The sequence below is a fragment of the Centrocercus urophasianus genome, unplaced genomic scaffold (genome assembly GCF_019232065.1).
Source record: "Centrocercus urophasianus isolate 14NV4802_14NV808 unplaced genomic scaffold, USGS_Curo_1.0 seq_16, whole genome shotgun sequence".
Lineage (NCBI taxonomy): Eukaryota > Metazoa > Chordata > Aves > Galliformes > Phasianidae > Centrocercus > Centrocercus urophasianus.
Window position 1 is genome coordinate 42,736,048 of NW_024884711.1, and position 17,943 is coordinate 42,753,990.

Here is a 17,943-nt window from a genome sequence, read left to right on the forward strand (position 1 = left end):
CAGCTCATGTTCCGTGTTCACGTCTCTGATTTGTGCTCAGATGAATTTGCCCTTTCCATTCCTGAATCCTCAGTGCCACACATCGTGGGCTGGCACCAGTCAGCAGGAAGGTCCTGCAGAAAGAGCTTCATTAGTGGGACAGCCCAGGAGATGGCCTCAACACAGTGACCTTCCAGCCAGACAACTCCAACCCACCGTGCCAGCACTTTGCTGGGCTTTGATACAACCACCGTTTCCCATTTCCTTGCTAAAGATGCTCTGCCCGGTGCAGTTTCAATGTCCAGGTCTGGACAGAGCTACAGGCATGGGGATGAGGGCAGCGTCCTACCCCACGGGCGTCCTTTGACACTCTTCTTTCATCGTGGTACTGAGTACCTCTGGGAGGACACCCGTCCCTGGGCAAAATCATGATTTTGAGGTCCATCTCATTATTTTATATTACTGCGTCCAGGTGTGGAGCCCTCAGTACAAGAAAGACATTGAGATTTTGGAAAGGGTCCAGAGGACGGCAACTAAGATGATCAGGGGGCTGGAGCACCTCCCCTATGAGGACAGGCTGATGGAGTTGGGCTTGTTCAGCCTGGAGAAGAGAAGGCTGCGGGGTGACCTCATTGCAGCCTATCAATACCTGAAGGGAACCTACACCCACGAGGGGAGTAAACTCTTCAAAAGGGCTGACAACAGCAGGACTAGGGGAAATGGATCGAAGTTGAAGGAGGGAAGATTTAGGTTGGATGTTAGGGGGAAGTTCTAAACAAGGAGAGTGGTTAGGCCCTGGAACGGGCTGCCCAGGGAGGTTGTGGATGCCCCATCCTTGGATGTGTTTAAGGCCAGGTTGGACGGGGTCCTTCCTGGGCAACCTGATCTGAATGTGTGTGTTTGGTGGCCCTGCTAGGCAGGGGGGTTGGAACTACATGATCCTTGAGGTCCCTTCCAACCCGGGTGATTCTGTGATTCTGTGATTCTGTGATTTGGGGTGGGAATCCTGGGGTGATGAGCTTCAAAACAGTCCGAAAAAAGCAAAAACAAAGGAAAAAAGGAGCAGCTGTGATATGCAGTAGCTCTCACACCCCTCATCCTAGCATCTGAGCCACAGCAGAGAAAAGAAAGTAACAAGCAGTCATGCTGGAGGCGCAAGGAGAAAGGGTGAAGACGCTGCCGCATTCAAACAAAATTATTTTATTGAAAGTGTAATGGAAATTTCTTCATATTGCTTTGATGAAATGAGAGACAGCAGCTGTAGACAAATATGCTTTTTTCCTTTTTTTTTTTTTTTTTAACAAATGCAAATGGATAAGGTAAAAATAAAGCATTTTTTTTTTAACTTGTACCCTTAAGCAACATAATCACAATATATACACAAAGAAAGCTAAAATAAAGCTATGTTGAAACCAAAGTGTTTCAATCAATACATTAGATAATTACAGATTGTGTCAATAAATAGCCAGTTTAAAAACTGTTTAACAGGCAACTTTTTACATAGATACCGAGAAGAAAAACAAACAAACAAGCAACAAAATTATATATTTACAATTCAGTGCCTTGAAAAGAAAAAAAAAAAAAAAGAGAAAAAAAAATTTTTTTTTTTTTTTTTTTTTTTGGCACCAACACAAATAAAATGAATAAATTATAGAAAAAAAAAATCCACAATGGCAGGAGTCAATCTCTGTCATTCATTACAAAAAGTGTTGTGTATATATATATATATAAAATATATGCATATATTTTATATATATAAATATATATATATACGCAGAGAAACTGAGGAATGTTATAAAATATATTAGTGCCAATAAATACAGAACGGTACCAGACTTCCAACAGTCAGTATTTTTGATGCAGTCTGAAGGATAGCAACTACCACCAGAAGACAACCAAGGGGGGTTTTCAGTCAAAAGAAACGACGGCGACAACAAAAAAATAAGATAGATAGATAGATAGATAGATAGATAGATAGGTATCCAGGAAATCCTCCATCTGCCAGTAGTATTCCTACAGTTGCCCTCCTGCCCATGGCGATGGCCTCAGGGGATGCCTCGTGGGAGGACGTGGCGGGTTGACTCTGCTTCAAGGTTGACCGGCTCAATACCAGAGAAGACGTACAATTAAATAATAATAATAATAATTAATAACAATAATTTAAAAAAACAAAAACAAAAACAAAAAAACCCAGCCTTCGTGCTATTCATACGCCAGAAGCTTTCCGAATTGCTGGCAGGGTGCCATGGTGGCATGGCAAGACTACTTGTCCATCAAGTGGCAGGTCTCAAACAGCCCCCATCCCTGCCGGTGGGGACAGCGAGGGTTCAGCTAAGGGAAAGGTCCCCAGCCCCACATTCTGGGATGATTCCCCCCAACTGGGTGACTATGCAAGGGGGGAATTCAATGTACAGCTGTGGGTTTCCAGAGAGATACTCAGACGCTCACGCTGCTGGCGTAGGCACTTAGTGTATCACTGGCGTGCAGGTTTGGGTCCAGTTACATGGCATGGCCAAATAGTGTCATGTTCTCAGGCTGATTCAAACAACAAAAAATCTAAGTAGGCCTCTAATCTCCCTCCTAAGCACAACCATTTCTCTTTTTTCCTCCTCTCTGCAATCGTACTCAATAAATAATGCAACAACCTTCATATTCATCTCCTTTCCTTGATTTACCCAATTTATCTGTTTAAAAAAAGAGTATAAACAGTCTGGCCCACAGGTATCTGGAGTTGCCATATCCTTGATATCTGGGAGTCGTAAGGGTGCTGCTGCCCTTCACTTTGCTCTCCAAAGCCCCACGGGCTGCAAAGGTCACCCTGACTTTCTCCCTCGCTGGCAGTTCCTCTGCATATTCAGGCACCATAAGCAATCACAAAAGATCTCATGGCCAAATCCTTAGGAAATTCAATAAATTAGAAAATAATTTATGGAAAGATTTTGGTGGTTTTTGTTCATTAAATAGAGCTAGCTCATGTTTCTCAAACACAGGATGGTTTTGCTCCCTATAGCAGTATCATGCATACCAGACTACGCGCTATCACGTCTACAAAGGATGGTTCACTACCAGAGGATGCTGTAGGAACACCTCCCTCATCCCTCCCCTCCCACCCACCTTGCATTCAGCTCTTGTAGCAGTGTGAGGTGAAGACCAAACACACAGCACCTCCCAGACTCAGACACTGGGGTCATCTTTAGGACGTGTGCTGCTGGAGACCTTACTGCCCTTCCAGGTCACTGACAAACCACAGTGCTATTCATGTACTACAGGTAGAAAATAAATAAATACAGATATATTATGCAAAAAATATGATTGTGCACATAATACATCTGAGGTATCACCAATTTAAATAAGGTTTCATGCTAGTTCAAGCTTCAGTGGCTAGTTAAATTCTGGAATTTGCAATAAATAGATGAAGGATGATTACGTATATAGTGTACGGATCTCTTCTGTAAACCTTTTCCGATTTAAACCCAAGAGCGTGTTGGTCTGGCCCTTATGCAAATCACGAATTTTCACAATAAATACAGCTTCAAGAGTTGGCTGAAAAAGTTCCCGCGACACCGAAACGTTTCTAGAAGGGGCTGTGTGTACGACTGGCAACATTCGCAAGGAGCATTTCTCAACAGGTCTTTGCATACAAAACACAAGGAAATTCATACTTGAAAGTCTTCGTCCCTCCCTCCACCCCCCCCCCCAACCCCATCATGAAAGTTTAGAAATTTTTGCACAAACAGCAAGAGGACTGATTGTAGCTGCAGTATGTCAAAACGTCCACATTCTATAAAGACCAAAAATAGTTTGTCTGCTCAGAAAGTCTGCTTTTTTTTTTTTTTTTTAAATCCTTTTCACATAGCACAAGTGAAAGTTTGCCCGTCCAACCGTTCTTCGGCTTTGGTTTCAGCACCACGATGCTGCCAATCCTTCGCATCCCCAGCCAGCCAGGAGCTTCACACCTTCACCGTTTCCATCAGCGATGACTTGATGGCGTCCTCCAAAAGCTGATTGTCTGTGAAAGGGGCTGGGGTTTCGGGGACGGATTCGGACAAACCGATGAGAGACTCCAAGAAACAGGAGCCCTGATCTCCAGCTTGCGGGAAACCGGGGAAATTAGGCAACTGAAACTGTAACGCTGAGAAGTTATCAAGGTTCTCATACTCCTTCAAGGAGTTGTAAAGGGGTCCCAAGTTATAGTCCGAGAAGGACTGGAAGAAATCCAAGGAGTCAGAGGAAAGGCTGAGGTCAGCATAGCTCTTGGAACACGACTCAGCTGGGGCTGGGGCGCAGCACGACACCCCATCACAGCGCGTGTGCATGGCCTCCTCCAGCAGCCCACCACTGTCCTGGTTGGCGTTCTCGTCCAGGCACTCAGACAGGTGGGATGAGGCCCCAGGGCCGGGCTTGGCCTCGCAGCCATGGTCCTCAATGAAGAAGTCGGCAGGGTGGAAACAGCTCAGGTTGTCCTGGCAGCGGTCTGCCTCCTCCTCGGCATCCGAATCGTTGAAGTGGAGGATGCGTGCCAAGCCATCGTCATCGATGTCCGACTGGGACTTGTCGGAGGGGAGGCTCTCATAGGGTTCCTCCAGGTCCTCGCTGGGGTGGGAGGAGATGGAGGAGTCCGTCATGTCGCTGCTGCAGCTGTTCTCCCCCAGGGCTTCCAACTCAGGGCTGAACTGGAAGGCAGGGGCCAGCGGCGCTGTGCGTTCTTCCAAGGGCCCCTTTGTCGCTGTGCAGCCCAGCTGAGGCAACCGCTCTCGGAAGGGAGGTTCAACCTCTGCCACCCCCTCACTGCTCTGCTGCTGCTTCTCCAGCTCCAGCTTCATGATGGTGTGGATGAAGTGGGTCTGCACCCGGGCCTGGTTGAACTCGATCCTACCTTCTGTGTTGCCGCAGCCGTCCTTGGTACAGCCACAGGGGAAGGAGGTGTGGTCCATCTGGGGGGAAAAACATGGGGTGAGGACCCTCGCCTAAAGCCCAAGCCACCTTGATTAACCCCCCCAACTCTTACACATCACCTTTGCAGCATGGGTGAGGGATTTAAAAGCAAGCCAAAAAATACAAAATAGTAAAAAAAAACCAACCCACACCACTTGCTCTTTGGAAGATGCTCAGAAAGGAGACGTAAGTGGGCAAATGTGAATTTTTGTGCACTGCACCACGATATCTAATATCTGATCTATATCATGAGCTTCTGCCTCTCTGCGGGATGAAGGACAAATTGCTCCACTGGTATCTGCAGCACTTCTACGTACCAGCTGTGAGCAGCCACTAGAGGGGGGCTGTGACATGCACATGGGCCATGAGTCCTCCTGTGCACATCCATCTGCCTGTGCATTTCCAACTGCCTGTGCACAGCAACTATATGCACACACACACCCTACACCACCCAGCCTGCAACCACAGCACATAGCAAGCAAGTGAGCAGCACCCACAGTAATGAATACTCCTGCAAACACAGCAGGACAGGCACCTCTGAAAACAGAAAATATAAAAAAAAATAAATGAAGGTAACTAAGTGCAGCTACAGGGGTCACCCTGTGACGTGCAGGTAGGCCTGCAGAGCTGACACTGATGCTCCTACGTTTGCTGGGAGTTGGGATGCACACCAACAAGGAGAATAAGAATAAAACCAAGGGAGGAGGAGAAATTGGAGCCTCGTGGGAGGAGCGAAGGGCTTCCCTTTGCCAAGGCATCCCCCACAGCCCATCTCTCTCTGCCATTCACAATGTGTGTGCACTTGCACATCCCCATGGGATGAGCGATTTGGGAGGAAGATGCTTTCCAGCAGCATCTCCAAGAGCTTTACCCACTTCAACTTGAGATGCATGAGATAGGGCAGTACCTGGCACTTAATGCCTGCCAAGCTACAGCTGCAGGTCTCGGGATCGCAGACCTCCTGACAGTCACAGCCACAGTCCTCCCGGGACAGGCGGATGCTGTGCAGCTCCCGCTTCTCCTCCTTGTCAATCTTCTTCACCCCAACGGCTTTGAGCAGTGCACGCCTTTTCTTGGCTGGATAGGGCTGGAGAAAAAAGCCATCCTCCAGGTCCACGTTGCTGACGTCGATGTCGTCGTCAGAGATGTCTTCAATAGTGAGCTGGTTGGCTTCCTCCGATTCCTTCGTGCCGTTCATGGTGAGCTGAGGGCAAAACACGGGCAAAGTGTTATGGAGGTCTCAGGGACACCAAGACAGCAACCCTCAACACCTCAGGCCAGGAGAAATCATGGAATCATAAAGATTGGAAAAGACCACTAAAGTCATCTAGTCCAATCCCAACTCATCCCTACCATGCCTGCTAACCATGTCCCTCAGTGCCACATCTCCATGTTTCCTGAACAATTTCAGGGATAGTGACTCCACTACCTCCCTGGGCAGCCTGTTCCAATACATGAATCATAAAATTGCAGAATAATACAAATTGGAAGAGATCCGTAAGGATCTGACTCCTGGCTCCACAGAGGACCTTCCAAACACCAGACCATACATCTGACTGCATAGCACAGACACTTCCTGACTTGCCCCAGTGGTGGCTACCTCTATGACCAGTATCTGTCTCGGAGCCTCCAGAGTGAAACCCGAGAGCCTGAAGACATGGGGTGCACAGCATCTCGCTCAGGTCCCACCTGAACACCTGATGAATACCTGCCAGGGGAGCTGAGCATCACTTCTTTCAAGGCAGAGAACCGACCTGTGTTTCTCAGAGACCCACAGAAGGTTCTGGATCAATGTCCCAAGGACTCGGAAAGACCAACAGAAAGAAAAGACCTTCATGAGAAAAGACACCCCCAATCCAGCCACTCACTTTCCATTTCAAGGCTTCCAACTTCTCCTCTTTCAATTTCTCTTCCAGTTTCTCCCGACGAACGTTTTCTTGCTCCTTGGAGAACTCTGCTAACGTGAACTGCCGAGAGGAGCTGTGTTTGCTCACCATCCCCAGCGTGCAGCCCCCGCGGCTCGGTACGCTCGTGAAGCCCTGGCAGCGCGGGAAGTAGAACACAGTGACCCGGTCAAACTCCACGTTGTTCTTCTTTAGCCGTTTGGATTTCTTCAGGATGGACGTGGCTGAAAAAGGGGGAGAAAAGAGTATACAGTCAGCGATGCCATCCTGAAGATGGAGGTAAAATAACTTTGCTGAATGCCATGAACCGGACTCGCAATGGTAACATAATACGATAAGGTCACCACATCTCATGCTCCAGGATCTAAAGGTGGAAAGTGGAGACAGGAGAAACTAAGCCAAGTCCTGATGCACTGGAGTCACCACTCAGATTCACCCTAATAAATGCCCACTGCTTCTCCTCCCCACCACAACTTCTGCCAGGAAATACATTTGCATATACTTCACATACAGCAGAGCAGAACGAACAAGCAGCCAACCAAACCTGTCCTGTTCCCAACCCTTTCACCCTGCCTGCTATCCCAGGGTCCCACAACACTGGGACACTGATGTTTCAGCTCCAGCTTTTGGGGCAGGACAGAAAATAGCCCGAATTGGCTGCTTCTCCTGGTATTTCCTTTTACCATCCACTGGGAGGAACCACGAATCTGTAGTTTATTCTTGTAAGACTCATTTGACAGCAGCTGCTAAGATGTTAATCTTGATGCAGGTGACCCCAGGGTAAACATGGCAATGCATGACTCTGGTTTATTTTATGCTGCTGAAATACACTACACAGCACTCAGAGCAGAGCTTCTCCAGAGATACCCGGTTCTGCACACGCAGATGGAGCAAGTAGGGGTGGAATAAGTGGTCAGAGCAATTTCACAGAATCATAGAACTGTATGAGTTGGAACTGACCTTTAAAAGCCATCTGGTCCAACCCCCCTGCAAAGAACAGGGACACTCACAGCTCTATCAGGTGCTCAGGGCGTTGTCCAGCCTGACTTTTGAGTGTCTCCAGGAATTTGGGACATTTACCACCTCTCTGAGCAACCTGTGCCAATGCCTCACCACCCTTATTACAGAAAGCTTTCCTTATATCCCATCCAAATGTCCCTTGTGCTGTTTGCATGCCAGGAAGAAGAGGAGGCAATGCACAAATTCAGTGTCTGATGTTTTTGGTGTCACTCTCTGCTAATGAAGTAGTGGGAATGTGGGAACAAGCAGCCAGGAAGGGCTGGGTCAATCCCCAGCACGAGACTGAGCTGTGCTGCTTGGATAGCAGAGCTGAGAAAGTGCAAACTGAACAGCAAGCTGCACCTACATTTCACAGGTCTTGCTTGCCAAAATACCGCATCTCAGTTTCAGATGGAAAAAAAGAAAAGAAAGAAAAAAGCATTCACCCAGCTGTGTCAGCAGCTTCTGCTCACTCACTGAGGGTTTCGAACCAGGCTGCGCCATCGCTTTGATGCTATCTTTGCAGCGTGCGTTGCTTTTTCATAATAACCTTGATTCAATCTTCTAAACCATCAGCTCTTTATCAAGAGGCAAGTTAACCACCGCCAGCATCTATCGACCGAGCTGCTGCACTTTGGCATTTGCTTCTCCCTCCTACCCCCCCCCCCTCCAAATTGTTTTTCCATTCCTGACCCTTTTTCAATGGAGCCAGAGAATACAAAAAGTTCATTGTTTTGTCACCAAACCTGGGAAGACAAGCAAGAATGAGACTCTTTATTATTACAAGACTTCTAAAGCCTTTTCAGACCCTGCGTGTTTGTGTGTGTCTGCTAAGTGGAGCTTAACTGCTATATACAGTGGGTGTTCAGTGTAATTTACTGGGTTGGACCATTTCTCCTCCAAGAAGATGGTCTCCTATTGTCTTTCTTTTCCCTTTGCACAGCAGATAAGGGATTTTATGACCTTGTCTTCTGCATGTTTTCCTAAAAGCCCTCAAAACCGATAACGCTAGGAAAACAAAATAGCATTTATCTGTACTGACAGTGGAGGCAATGTCAAACGCGTCGTGTTCTTTGGCAAAGTCCCCACCTTACATAGGAAGCGGGTTCTGAAATGGTAATTAGGCTGTTGGTTAATCATTTTTCAAAACCAGCATTACGGGCTGTCTGTTCCATAGTTGCCTATGGAACAGCTGATAGCATGCTGAAGGACGGAGGATGCTCTGATAGCAAAAAAAAAGGTGCAAACAAATGGCAAAATGGTAGGAGGGACAGCTGAGGAAGACTCTTGTGAAGACGCTGGGGGGTTATAAGGATAGGGCAAACAGGGCTAGGCGATAGGGGACTCACGGGTAAAGCCAGGTGCTATGGCAGAGCTGGGCTTGCTGTCTCCACGGGAGCTGTCTTCATCCGAGTCCCAGCCTGAGGACGCCGAGGAGGACAGAGGGGAACAGGAGGAGGAGGAGCAGTAGGTGCTGTCATCCCCCAGCTCTTCATACTTCCTTTTCAACACCCCGCTCATGGTGACGCCGTATTGTTCATATAACTGCAAAGGAAGGGAGAAAAGCATCATCAGAGAGGGAAATCATCCCACTGACAGTCTGCACGGGCTCAGTGCGCAGGCTGTGACTCCCCAAAGGTGCACCCCACAACCACACCTCGCTGCCGCCCCTGCACGCAGCTGCAATTCCTCTCCTCTTTTAGAGGAAACGCAACTGCCCAGGAACCCATTCAATCAACACAAACGTTATCCAACAATAATTACTACATTTTGCTTACTAATTCTTTTATGTTAACTCCTTCCCCCGATCGCTTTCTGCGCAGTTACAGCTCGAGCGTCTTGCTAATTACAAAAATAAGCCGGTTTGCAGAGAACAATCTGCTGGCATGATTTACTTGCTACAGCCCCCTGGGGAAACAGACTTATTAAATGAAGCACTGAAATACAAATATATCAACTGTGAAGAACAGCCCTTCTCCTCACGGTGCCTTTCATAGTCAGTCCCCCATTCAATAAGCTATTCTTGTTTAGGCTGGGTTATGTATCAAGCATAGTAGCAATTAAAAACAACGTAGCTAATTAAAAACAAAGCAGCTCTGTGCTTGCCTAGATTCCTAAATTTCCTTCACGCTCTTCTACTGCCCATTTCCAGCATTCACAACCCAGTGTGCCTGGAGCAGCATGGTGGAAGGGCAAACCCAGTGCTAATGGACGTGGTGTCCTCATGCCCTCTTGTGAAACCCTCCCACCAGCACAACCTACTCCTCGTAACCGTAACCATATCACTTTCTCACCCTCTTTTGCATGTCTGATGTGAATTTAAATCTCTCAAACCGACATCCTCCTGACAGCCCTGAGCAGGCGGCACAGAAACTGCATGGACTTCAGAACCTCCCCACGATGGGATGCCCAACAGTGCCTGCGATGGTGGGTGCCTGCAAAGCCCCACTGCTCATCAATCACATTCTCCGACAGCTTCCGTGCCAGAAGTCCCCTGAAAGGTTAAAGATGGATGGATGAAGTGGTTCTGGACTTGGAAGAAGTTAATCATTGCATGGGGCTGCATGTGCCAGAGGCTGGGTTGTCGAGGCCTTGACCCAAAGCTGATGTGGAGAAATTGGCTGTGGCAGCATGTCCAATCCAGCACCAGTGCTGAGCCCTCTCCTACCTTTTCACTTGCAAAGTGCTGGCAGCCACAACGTTGCAAACTCTCTAATCTCCTTTTTTTTCAGTTCTTTTTCCACCACCCATTCTGCTGATGGTAACCCACGCCAGAAGTAAAGGAAAAAACTTCCAAAATGAAGTCCAAAATGAAGTACCTCCTCGTCCACATAGAATGGTCAAAAACTCCACAAAAACAAACACAGGTGGCTCTGGGATGAACCCACTCACTGCTGCAAGGCCATCTCCTCTATCCCTACTGAAGGATGTTGCCTTCCAGCCAACAGGAGGAGAATGCAGCTCTCCAGCACATCCAGAAGATGGGAGTAGAGCAGGCACTGATGTCACTTGGGCTTTGTCCCCTCCCTGCAGGGACACCAGCGGGCATCAGAGAGAAGCCGTCAGGCAGTGACATGGCGTTTTGGCCAAACTCACCCCATCCTTGCATCAGTTTGCCACCTCCTCCCACGTGCCATCCATCCATTCAGCCCTCCACCCCAAATCCTGACTGCGGGGATGAGCTGGGCGAGGACCAGCTGCCAGCAGCCTGGGCAACACCAGGACTTCTACCTACAGACAAAAAAACCCAAAGGTATGAAGGGGCTTTCCCAGTTTGTATAATTCCCAGGGAAGCGAGCAGAATGTCGATGCTGTCCCAACACTCAGCCAACAGAGCTGTGTTTTGGACGGTACCATTTTTTTAATTTATTTTGAAAAAATACCTCTACCTCCATCGGCCCCCTATAAACACCACCCGGATGGGGTTCAGCCATCAGGGCCGAGTCGGTGCCCTGCACTGAGCACAGCCAGTGCCCTCCTCCAGGCGCCGTCAGTGCCCTCCCCTCCTTGCCCAAGCGCTCGGCAGCAGAACCCAAGCCATGAGAGCAATGCTGCTGAAACCACGGCTGGGATCACTGAGCTGCGGTGATGCCGCAAGCCTGAGACTCCCATCCGCATCTGTGCCTGCCATAGAAGTCACAAAAATGTGCACAGCAGCGTGAAAAACAGAAAATATCAGCGCTCGGCAGTGGAAATCTCTGCAAGCGGCTCAGAGCGCAGGAGGATTTTACCACCTTTATTCCCTCTCACTCTCTCTCTTTTTTTTTTTTTTTTTTTTTACATAACCTGAAATAAAATAATCCTATCTTCCTTTTAGTTGCCAAAAAAGACATTCTGTTCTTGGCTAAGACTTCTTACTCATCTATTTTACTGAAAACAGCTTTTGGAACAAGTACATAATGCAATGGATCAAACCCGCAGGAATTCCTCTCTGGCACCAGAACTCCCACTATCCTGGGAATACTTTCTAACAAATATTTAGCCCAGATGTGCATTCCTTTCTTTTTCTCTCTGTCTCCCTCCTTTTCTTTTTATTTTTTTTTTTCCAAGCTTTTGGGGGGGGGGGGGAGCTTAGTGGGGGGGGGGGGGGAAGGGGAGTGAATCCACTAAGTCCCATTTCTGGCACTCGGCGAGTTGCAGAGCAAAGCCCTAATATGCAGGAATGCAAAGAATTAATGTTTTAACTATCCTCCACTTGGACAACGTATCAACAGTAAATATTTTGAGTCATTTGGATTTCAGAAGGCATCCATGCAGCCCAGAGAGGAGGAGGGCACCCAAAATCCTACAGGGCCTGGCTGTAAGGGGCTGCACAGAGGCACGGGGAGGAAGTTTTGGGGTTTTGCAAGGAGCAAAGCATGCGGCAATTAAAGGGAATCACTCCTGGAAGCAGCTCCTGGGGGACTGCAGGAGAACAGCAGTGTTTGCAATTTGATTTTCCGCCTGGGGAGAATCCCAGAAAGGTGGAAGGATCCCAAATCTACACGTGAACTGTAAGCAAAGTTCCCTCTGCAAAGCAAGAAAACAAGCGGTGCTACGCATGGATTTACCAGCAGCTTTCTTGCCTTAGGAGCACCCTGCAAGCCCAGTGCAAAGGGGCTGAGCCTTCAGCAGGGCCCAATATTGCTTTAAAGCCCAACACTACAGCTCTAAATCCAGAGCTGAATCCAAGGGGAGGTTTTTCTTCCTTTTCCAGGTGTTATTCCCACCGCATGACCTCAGCACCATCAAAAAAGACACCAGTGCAGAGCCATCAGCCCTCAATCACCGCCGTCCACTTAACCATTTTAACTCCTGCCATATTTACTGAGGTGCAATGGGGAGCCCGTAGGGTTCAGCCCAGCTGATTTTCACCCTCTCCCGCGGTTGGGTTTAGGGTTTCACAGCTTTCCCCTGGTTATAAATAGCCCTTAGGCACTCGCTGTGCCCTGAGCGATCCTACTGCCAGCGCCGTCCATGGGAAGCAGGGCACACGTGAGCCAATATCTAGGGAACCCCAGCAAGAAACGGCTTTGTAGGCTTGCCATCAAGCCCTTCTGGCTCACTGACAGCTCAAAAGGTAAATAAGAAACATTAGGAAATGCATTAAAAGGTTATCTGACATAGCCCGAACGCAGCGTGCTTCGGATGTACTCTGCACCGCAATAAATATGAACAGAGCGACGCGTGCTTTTGTCTAGGAAAATCCTCGACTTGATTACACCCCATGAATAATTCAGGGCAGGTTTCCGTGTGTTCCCTCCCGCAGGTACACGCTGTGCTGCACGCTGCCCCCGGCTCCGCTCCTTTCCCGCACTGAATTATTAAAGGGAGGAATGTGAAGCTCCGGGTGTCCTCCGTGAGAAAGGAGGAAAAGGAAAAAGGCAAAAAGGATAATAATAATAAAAAAAAAAGAGCGATAATTAAGATGTGGAGCCGCATGAAAAAGAACAAAGGGGAAAAAGAAAAAAAAATAAATGATAATAGTTAAAAAAGAGTGACGATGAAAGGGCGAAGCTCCGTGGAAAAGAACAAAAGGGGGAAAAAAAAAAAAAAAAAAAGAAAATAATGATTAAAACGTGAAGTTCCGTGAAAAAAAAAATAATAAAATAAAATAAAAGGGGGGAAAAATAATTAAAAAATAATAATTATAATAATTGGCTCTGGGAAAAGGCTGTCCCCGTGCGTCAGCCTCATCCCAAAGTGACACGGCGGAGGTGATGAGCGCTCCGGGAACACCGGGGCAGCTCTGTGTGCGGAGGGCTTCCCTCTGGCTCCTCCGGTTCCCCTCTCCCTTTCCCCAAAGCGCTGCCACAGCCGCCGCTGTTGCGCTGAGCGCTGCGGGCGCTGCGCTCCGTCCGTCGGCGCGTCCGTCGGAGCGCCGGTAGGTGTTGCTGTAGCGACAGGAATACATCCCCGGCCGGGAGCTCCGGGGTACAGCGAGCCGGCCAGCCTTCCTCCCCCCCACACCCCCTCCTCTTTTCCCCCCGCTTTTCTTTCAAGATCTCAAAACTGCAGCCGCAGCCTCAGCGAGGGGCGATGGGGTGCCGTCAATAGGTGTCCGGCCGGGAAAAAAAAACGAGGGGGGGACTCGCGGCGGAGACCCCCCCCAATTCCGCTCCCCGATCCTCGCCGTCCCCGCCGAGCTCCGAGCGGTTCGTTCACCCTCTCCGGGTCCCGCCGCCTCCGGGCGCCGCGGACACGGCAGCCCCGGCCCAGACGGCGCCTACGCGACGCTCCCGCCCGGCTCCGTCCGCCGGGACACGGGAAACCCCGACCCCCGCGGCCGGGAGCGCCGAGCCGCAGCCCCCGCACCCGACGGCGGACGGCGATCCGCACCCCCGACGGACGGACGCCAGCCGTACGCCCCGACGGCTGCGCGACGCGAGCCGGACCGTTGGCGACGCGAACCCCCCCTCCCCGCTCCCCGCTCCGGGCCCTACCTGCGGCGGCGGCTGCGGCTCTCGGCGCGGCGGCTCCGGCTGCAGTGGCGGCGGCGCCTCCCGCTCTGCCGCTGCCGGGGCTGCGCCGCGCCGCGCCGCGCTGCCCTTTTTCGTCAGTGGAAAACTCCGGGCTCTGACGCAGGCGGTGACAGGAGCGGGGCCGGCGCGCTCCCGGGCCCGCCCGGCTTCCTGCCCCCCCCCGGGCGGGGCGCTGACTCAGGGCCGCCGCCGCCGTCTCCCCGCCCCGTCCGCCGGGGGCGCTGCCCGTGAGGGGCCCGGGGGACGGCGGGGCGGCTTGGGCCCGGAGCGCGGGCGCCGGCGGGGTGAGGGGCTCCCCGCAAACACGGCCTGAGGGGCTGGGAGCCACAACCGCGCCGGGACCCCAGAACGGCTTTGGGTGCCTCAAGAGAGTTTGGATCCCGTGAAAGTTTGGGGACGCGCAGCCACACCGGGACCCCCAAAAGGGGTTTGGGTGCTTCAGATCATTCAGATCCCACGTGCAATTTGGGAACTCCCAATTGTACTGTGACTCTGAAAGTGACTCGGATGCCTCGGGGTGTTCGGATCTCTCAGAAGTTTGGGCGCTCATAACCACGCTGTGACCCTGAACTGTGTTTGGGTGTCTTGAGGTATTCAGATCCCTCCAAAAGTTTGGGGCCGCAGCCACACTGCGATTTCAAAAGGGGGTTGGGTGCCTCAGGGTGTTTAGATCCCACATGGAGTTTGGGAACCTGCAATTGCACTGTGACCCTGGAAGGGATTCGCGTGTCTCAGGGTGTTCAGATCCCGAGGAAGTTTGAGGGGGACGCAGCCACACCAGGACCCCAAATGAGGTTTGGGTGCTTCAGAATGTTGAGATCTCACATGGAATTTCAGAACACGCAATTGCACTGTGACCCTGAAGGGGATTTGGATGTCTCAGGGAGTTCAGATCCCATGGAAGTTTGGGGACGCACAACCACATTGGGACCCCAAAAGGGGTTTGAGTCTCTCAGGGGGTATAGATGCCACATGGAATTTGGGAACCCATAATTGCACTGTGATCCAGAAAGAGGTTTGGATACTGCAGGGAAAGGCTTGGCTTTCCAGAACCATGCGGGACCCTAGTAAAGATTTGGGTAATTCAGAGTGTTTAGATCTCATGGAATTTTGGGAACATGCAGCCACACTGGGACTCCAAAAGGGGTTTGGATACCTCAGGATGTTCAAATGCCACAAGGGCCTGGGGTTTCGCAACCATGTTGGGACCCAGAATTGTTGACAGGATTTTGGATGCCTCAAAGATTTCAGATCTCACAGGGGGTTGGGAGCCACAGCCACGATGGGACCCCAAGAGGGGCTAGGATGCCTCAGGTTGTTCAGATCCCACAAGGATTTAAGGACCCACGACCACACTGGGATCATAGAATCACAGAATCATGAAGGTTGGAAAGAACGTCTGTGATCATCCAGTCCAACCATCAACCCATCCCCACCGTGTCCACTGAGCCACATCCCTCAGTGCTGCATCTCCACCTCTGGGGGCAGTGACTCCACCACCTCCCTGGGCACAGGCTGCCAATGCATCATCACTCTTTTAGAGCAGTAAGGGATTTGGATGACTAGGGGGATTCAGGTTCCACATGGGGTCTGGAGAACCAAAGGCACAGGTTGGATCGTAAAATGGATTTAGGTCACCCATGGGATTTGGGTCCCTCAGAGGATTTGGGACCCACATGCCTGTAGATGACCCAAGCCCAGAAAAGAGTTTGAGCTCCATGCGGGGTTTGGACTCCACAGACCTGAGCCCTGGAAGGTCTTTGGGACATGATAGGGGTTGGGTATCCTGAAGGGTTCTGAAACTCATGAGCAATGATTGACCTGGAAACAGAGTTGAGCTCTACAAGGAGTTCAGGTATCTTTTTGAGATCCATGGACACAGCTTGGACCCCAAGACTGAACTAGGACCCCACTGAGAGGGGTCCCTCAGGGGGTTGGGAGTCACAGGGTTAGCCTTGGCCAACGAAGCCCAGAAAAAGGTTTGAGTCCTATGAGGATTTTGGGCCCCACAAAACACTTTGGATACACAAGCAGACTGGGGTCCCAAGATTTGGGCTGGTGGGTTTGGGCCTCAGAGAGTGTTTTGGGTGCAAGGGTTGACCCCTGGAAGGGGCTTGGACCCGTAAGACTGAGCAGGCTGGGCTGCAAAAGGTATTTTGTCCCGCAACCACTTTGTGTCTCACAACCACTTTGGGCCCCACAAGGAAATTCTGGATTCTTGAACATGTCTGGGACCTCTTTTGAACTCTAGGCTAAAATATTAGAAAAAAAATACTGAAAATCTGATGATGAACTTCTTTGAACTTTGGTGCTTCTCTAGCACCAAGACCACAGCCAGTTCAGCTGATGCCACCAACATCAGGTTGTGCTACCAGGATTTTTGCTGCTGGTCTCACTGTGGCACCTTTCAATGATTCCTATGGGGAACAACGGGGTGGAGGGAGAATAACTCCAATACCATTTTGCTGCTCAGGAAAACATCTGGTGGAACTCCATGCCATTGTGGTTGTCCCGTGTTTCCATCTTTCCCCTAGCACCCAGCTCACAAATTCACAGTAACAGAAATATAGAATTGTAGAATGGTTTGGGTTGGAATGGACCTTAAATCCCATCCAGTTCCTTCCCCTGCTGTGGGTAGGGACACCTCCTACCAGATCAAGTTGACCAGAGCCCCATCCAACCTGGCCTTGAGCACCTCCAGGGATGGGACACCCACAGCTCTCTGAGCAGCAGTGCCAGTGCCTCACTGCCCTCTGAGTCAAGAATGTCTTCCTAATATCATATCTAAACCCATTCTCTTAACGTTAAAAACCATTACCCCCTTGCCCTATCGCTATCAAACTGTCTAAAAAGTTGGTCTCCATCTTTTTTATAAGCACTGACGGGTGAGTCCTGTCTTCAGGGCAGGAGGCCCTTCCTGAATGTGGCAGCATACAGCACTCGGTTTCCAAAGGAGTGGTTTTCCTGACGTTTCGTTGACCATGTTTGGACATGGCCGTGATTAATATTTCCTGACAGGAAGACGTCATGTGTGCAGGCTTTCCTTTTTGGGGTTTGGGTTGTGGGTGAGCAAGTTCAGGTTGTATGCTGGCTCCTCGCTTCCTCCAGCTCTGGGACTACACCCGGCGACTCCGTGTCGGTTGCGGTCGTGGCGCCGGTGGGGTGTCACCATGCCATCCCTGGGGACATGGAGGGCTTTGTTATGGTGGGACTGGGGCGTAACATCACTGCTCCGTACTGCGTGCCTATGAGATGAAGGGGAGGTCGTTTGTCACTGTCCCTGAGCTGAGTTTGGCATGAAAGCCAGGGTATGGGAGAAAGGGGATATCCTGGAAAAGTGACCTCCGGGTTAAACTTCTGCCTCGCTTTTATTTGTTTCGAGGAAAGTAAAGCCGCTGTGAGATGGAGCCTGGTGGAAGCTAACACAGACGGATAAATAGCCCTCAAACAACATAAGACGTTTTCCTGTTTAGGTTGAATGGAATATTTCACTCTATGTGCATTTTGTTGATGTTGCATCTCTGAGACTCCATACTCCAACAAATGAACTCGAGAGGGAAGAGAAAAAAAAAAACAACGTGCAGCTATTTCTTTCTATATTTCTATATTTCTTTCTAACCCAAACCAGGTTGGTCTTTTTACCATGGCTTTTCCATCTCAGGAGA

At 50.0% G+C, this 17,943-nt stretch overlaps 1 protein-coding gene across 3 annotated transcripts; it reads right to left on the reverse strand.

The window, feature by feature from the left end:
• Positions 1–1,163: 1,163 nt before the first annotated feature.
• CSRNP1 (cysteine and serine rich nuclear protein 1) lies at positions 1,164–14,273 on the reverse strand. Of its 3 annotated transcripts, none has more exons than XM_042817419.1 (5): positions 14,240–14,273; positions 9,167–9,362; positions 6,783–7,042; positions 5,822–6,118; positions 1,164–4,913 (listed from the first exon to the last, which is right to left on the reverse strand). In XM_042817419.1, exons 2-5 carry the CDS (start codon positions 9,336–9,338, stop codon positions 3,930–3,932), a joined length of 1,713 nt encoding a protein of 570 aa, XP_042673353.1. In that variant the 5' UTR covers positions 9,339–9,362; positions 14,240–14,273; the 3' UTR covers positions 1,164–3,929. The 3 variants fall into 3 exon arrangements, with proteins under 3 accessions (XP_042673353.1, XP_042673352.1, XP_042673351.1); XM_042817418.1 differs by lacking the exon at positions 14,240–14,273 and adding an exon at positions 10,112–11,742; XM_042817417.1 differs by lacking the exon at positions 14,240–14,273 and having other exon boundaries at positions 9,167–11,741.
• Positions 14,274–17,943: the final 3,670 nt, after the last annotated feature.